This window comes from Nannospalax galili, unplaced genomic scaffold (assembly GCF_000622305.1).
Source record: "Nannospalax galili isolate Female #2095 unplaced genomic scaffold, S.galili_v1.0 scaffold291, whole genome shotgun sequence".
NCBI lineage: Eukaryota > Metazoa > Chordata > Mammalia > Rodentia > Spalacidae > Nannospalax > Nannospalax galili.
The window spans coordinates 4,240,960-4,245,572 of record NW_008330588.1 but is presented as its reverse complement, the minus strand read 5'-3'; the positions used below and the strand labels follow the sequence as shown (position 1 = coordinate 4,245,572).

Below are 4,613 nucleotides of genomic sequence, written 5' to 3'. Positions count from 1 at the left end.
CATATTGTGCAAACCCCCACAAGTTGTGCTGCACAGCCGGGGCTCTATCTGTCCACACTCCTAACCACTGTGCACACTGCCTCCCTCCGGCATTCCCCACCGGTGGTGTCCACGCAACCCTTCTGGAGACCGAAGAGTGAGGCAAAACTCCCACCCAGGCCACCTTCATACACAACTGGCTCAAGACAACCAGCTTTACAGAAGAGAAAAGGCGGAGAGAAAAGAAACCATGAGACAGACGAGATGGACCTAGCTCGGTAATTTTCTTGTAATCTTCTCTGGGATGGAAGCCGGTTTCTCCCTCCGCCAACACTCCAAGGTGACCAGGGCTCCCCAAATACAGAATCTCCGCCTCCGTTTTCCTTCCCTATTGGGACAAATCCGAGCTCGGTAGAACAGACACAACTCTAAGCGAGGCTCAATTTGTCTGGGGGGGGGGGGTCAAGGCTCCCTCCTCTTGCTCGATCCCAATCTGGTGTCCTGGGAGGAGCCCCAGGCCTGCAGTGGCTGAGATCCCATCCCGAAGACCTCGAGATTCATATTCTCTCTCTCTCTCTCTCTCTCTCTCTCTCTCTCTCTCTCTCATTTTTCCTCTGCCTTTAAAAGTGAAAACTACAGATGGATCGGATCGCGTTGCCGTGAAAAGACTCCCCCGACACCCCCGCCGGGAGTGTACCCACAGATCCAGCATAGACTCCACCAGAAGACCCTTCTTGTGCTCTATTGACAAAGACACAGGCCGCGCAGCAACACCGCTTCAAGGTTTCTTGACCTTTGAGAACTGTCAGTAGGAACCAAACCTCCCCCAAAGGTAACCAGAGATTGAGGACAAATTAGAAGGGCGCTGGAAGCCAGCGCTTGGTGGGACGGTGCACGTGGTGTCTACGAAAACCAATGGAGGACCGCAATCTTGTCATCCGGTGCTGGTCCCCCAGCCCGCAGAAGTGGCCCAAGGGAGGCGCCATCCTGGACATTGAGTGTGCGTCCCCGAGTTTGGGTCTGCTTCCTTGGTCTACAGCCCCAGGAGGGGAAGTTCAGGGCGCTGAGCACACCGAGGGTTGGAGACTTGTGGGCTCCGCCCCCTCGGCCTCCGAGATGCTGTTGAGCCGGGTCACCTCCACTCCCTTCTCGGTCCAAGACATCCTGCAGCTGGAGTGTGAGCCGAGCGAGCCCAAGACTTCGTCACAATGGAGGGTGCATAAGAACCCTGAAAATTCTCAGTTCCTAAGAATGGACCAGGAATCCCGAGGGTTAGAGAATCTCCTTGCAGATAGTGGAGGCTGTGGAGACAGAGCAGAAAATGACGGATCAGACCCTCGGGGTCCCTGGGAGATAGTCATGGAAATGGACACGGAAGGAGTGGGGGAGCCACGTGAGTATGCACGCGGGTCTGCGTTTCTACACCGGATTATTGAAGGAGGGGATCGACATTGTTGGGGAAAAGGCAATTGGGGGGGCGAATCTCACCTTGTCTGCCCTTATTTTAGAAGCCCAAAAGACAGGCAGGCCTCCCAATAAAAACATCTACCTCCTCCGGACCCCCACAGCGCTTCCGGACCCCTAAGGATTAAGTAAGGCCCAGGATCTTAAGTATTCTCTTTCCCCACAACCACCCCTCTGGTAACCACAAAGGCCACAGCTCCATTTTCTCAATCAAAACCCTTAGCTGTGCTCCATCACCACCATCTACATACAATTTCCACAATGAGAAGAGAGAGAGAGAGAGAGAGAGAGAGAGAGAGAGATCCCAATCTAAACATTGGGACCTCCCTCCAGCTCTGTGGTCATTCCTAGTCCAGCCTTTTCCTGTAGCCTGTTGAGTGACCTGGCCAGGCGCTGTTTCTCCACAAAGGAAATGCAAGTGGAGGAATAGAGGATGTCTGGGTGCTTTCTAGGAGGCAAGGGTGTTTTTTAAGAGCCCCTCTCCTAGGTGGTGACTCCAGTAGAATCCTGGAACCTGGTACAATGGTGTGGGAAGCAGAGAGGCCCAGACACCTGTCATTAGCTAGAAGGAAGTACAGGATCCAGCGGGGAGTTTCTGTGGGGAGTTTCTGTGGCAGTGGCTTCAGAAATCCCAGAGGCTTAGTCAGGAAAGCTCAGCCATTCCAAGGAATGACAAAACCACCTTCCTCCTGCCCAGCCCCTATGTAGGTCTGTAGCCTGGGTGGTTATAGCCTCACAGAACCAGGATCCTCCTCCACCGGGTAGGGCTACCTTACCTCCAGTCAAAGGACAATCTAGTCAAATAAAAAAGGTCCTTTGAAGTTATTCAGCAACTTGCAGGCTATTTATTGATTGTCCTCCCAAAGTCTGGAGAGCATTACATTTTTTTGTTAAAGAAGAGATGTATGGGTTTTCTGCAGTGGAGCCTAAACATTAAACTCCCTTATTGCCTGTCACCTAATTTGCAGTTCGTTTCAGTTTACTGCAGAAAGGATTACTGTCATTCCCCACCCCACCCCAACAAGTCACAGGGATACACGGTGTGTCCCCTGACTGGTAACCCCTACTAACATCTCTTCTACCACTGTGATGGTCCTGAGGTCCTAGTCCAGTCCCAACTTCTATCTGTAAGGGAAAGGGACTGTCTGGTGGGCCATACCCAGACATGGGACTGGATCTCAGCCATCTTGCTTTTTAGAACGCAGAGCTTGGAGCACCCCAGATTGTGATTAGGAAAGGCACAACCTAGGTAGCTGAGGGAGCATATCTCCATAAAATGCTTTTGTTTTGTTTGGGATTTGGTGTTTTGAGACAGGCTCTAACTGTCCTGAAACTGGCTATGTAGACCTGGCTGGTCTGAATTTGTGGCAAGTCCCCTGCCTCTGTCTAGTCAGCTACATTTAAATGGAATCTTGAGTGCGCCATAGCTCACTGATTTAATATGTAAACAAACTTTTGTGGTTTTCCTCTTTTCAATGTCCTCTGTTTCCCTAGGTGCAGATGCCTCCAGGAAAATTAGGTGTTTCTATCTTAACTTTGTCAAATAGTCAAATCCTTTAAGTGGCTGTGCCAGGGATACAGGAGATTGAGACAGGGCTTCCACCTGCACAAGCTCTGTTGAGGCTGCCCGGCCAGTTGGCACTCACTCCCGGCCCCTGGATTCACCCACCTCTGATCAGCTGGATTTCTCCAGGCTTGAATTTCCAAACAACTAAGCACTTTCTCTACCCTCGCTGGGGACAGAGCAGGTCTGAAGTCCGAGAGGTAGGAAGTAGGGAAGGGCTTCCCGCACAGTTCTGAGTCAACTTTAAGGCGACCACAAGGCTTGCCCCAAAGAAGAATTGACTAAGTTTTATAAAAGTCAAAGAGTGGCTCTCAGCTTTGCACATCCCTCAAAGAGAGTGTCCATTTCCAAGCGAGAGTCGAGATTTTTTTCTTTTTTCTTTTCTTTTTTAAAATTTGGAGTGCAGAGCGTCGCTGGTGCCTGCGGGTACTTGGAGACCCAGTCTGATAGGTCCGTACACTACACAGCGTGTTGCCTCTAACTGGTCCTCCATGCACAATTAAGGAAGAAAATAATCTCACCCGAAGCAGTCTACTTTTGGGGAAACGACGTGTACACCATGCACCTAAGAGTACTAGAATTTGCATATGTCCTGGCGGGTGCAAAAGCGACAGAGCTTGGAGGAGAAAAAGAGTATTCAGACTGGCCTGGGCATGGGGCAAGGGAAATCGGGGAGGAGAAAGGGCGAGGAGTGAAAGCCATCAAGGAGAGGGGTTTCTTGAGAAAACAATCCGAGCCTGAGGCTGGGTGCTGATGATGTTCCCTCCTTGTGCCTTTAGAGACCCGCCTGGGCGCAGCACTGCCCATCGGTGCGGGGAACCGTACTCTGGAGCGCAGCTTGGGCAACTGCAGCCACAGTGTGCACCGAGGCGTCCCACAGCAGGCCAAGACCCGGCCGCGGAGGAAGCCCCGCGTGCTGTTCTCGCAGGCCCAAGTACTGGCCCTGGAGCGGCGCTTCAAGCAGCAGCGGTACCTGTCGGCGCCGGAGCGGGAGCATCTAGCCCGCGCGCTGCAGCTGACGTCCACGCAGGTCAAGATCTGGTTCCAGAACCGGCGCTACAAGTGCAAAAGGCAGCGCCAGGACAAGACCCTGGAACTGGCCGGGCAACCCCTAGCGCCGCGCCGGGTAGTAGTGCCGGTGCTGGTGCGGGATGGCAAGCCCTGCCTGGGCCCCGACGCTCCCGCTTTCCCGGGCCCCTTCGCGGCTGCCACCGCACCCTATTCCTGCTACGGCGGTTACGCGGGCACTGCCTACGGCTCCGGCTACGCGGGCGGCTACACCGGCGCCGGTCCCGCGCCACTCGCGCCGCTGGCCAGCTCTGGCTTCAGCCCCGGAGGACCGAGTGCCACCCTGCAGGGCCATCTGCCCCCCACGCTGCAGGGGGTCAGGGCCTGGTGAGGAGCCTGGGCTTGACCGCTGCCACCGGGAGACCTGGTGCTGGGTCCCTTCCCCTGCTCGGCAGTTGAGCAGGAAAGCGGCGACCGGATCGATGCAGTCTGAACTGCTTTGCGACTGAACTGCCCTGGAGGAGATGCCCGGTTGAGAACCTTCTAGGAGACAAAACGTTCGGCTGTGGCCAATCAGAAGCAGCCTGGAGAGGAGAGA

General features: G+C 54.2%; 1 protein-coding gene across 1 annotated transcript; it reads left to right on the top strand.

Annotated features, from left to right (window-relative positions):
• The first annotated feature begins 1,095 nt into the window (after positions 1-1,095).
• Nkx2-6 (NK2 homeobox 6) lies at positions 1,096-4,406 on the top strand. Its single transcript, XM_008850591.1, has 2 exons — positions 1,096-1,372; positions 3,787-4,406. Exons 1-2 carry the CDS (start codon positions 1,096-1,098, stop codon positions 4,404-4,406), a joined length of 897 nt encoding a protein of 298 aa, XP_008848813.1.
• Positions 4,407-4,613: the final 207 nt, after the last annotated feature.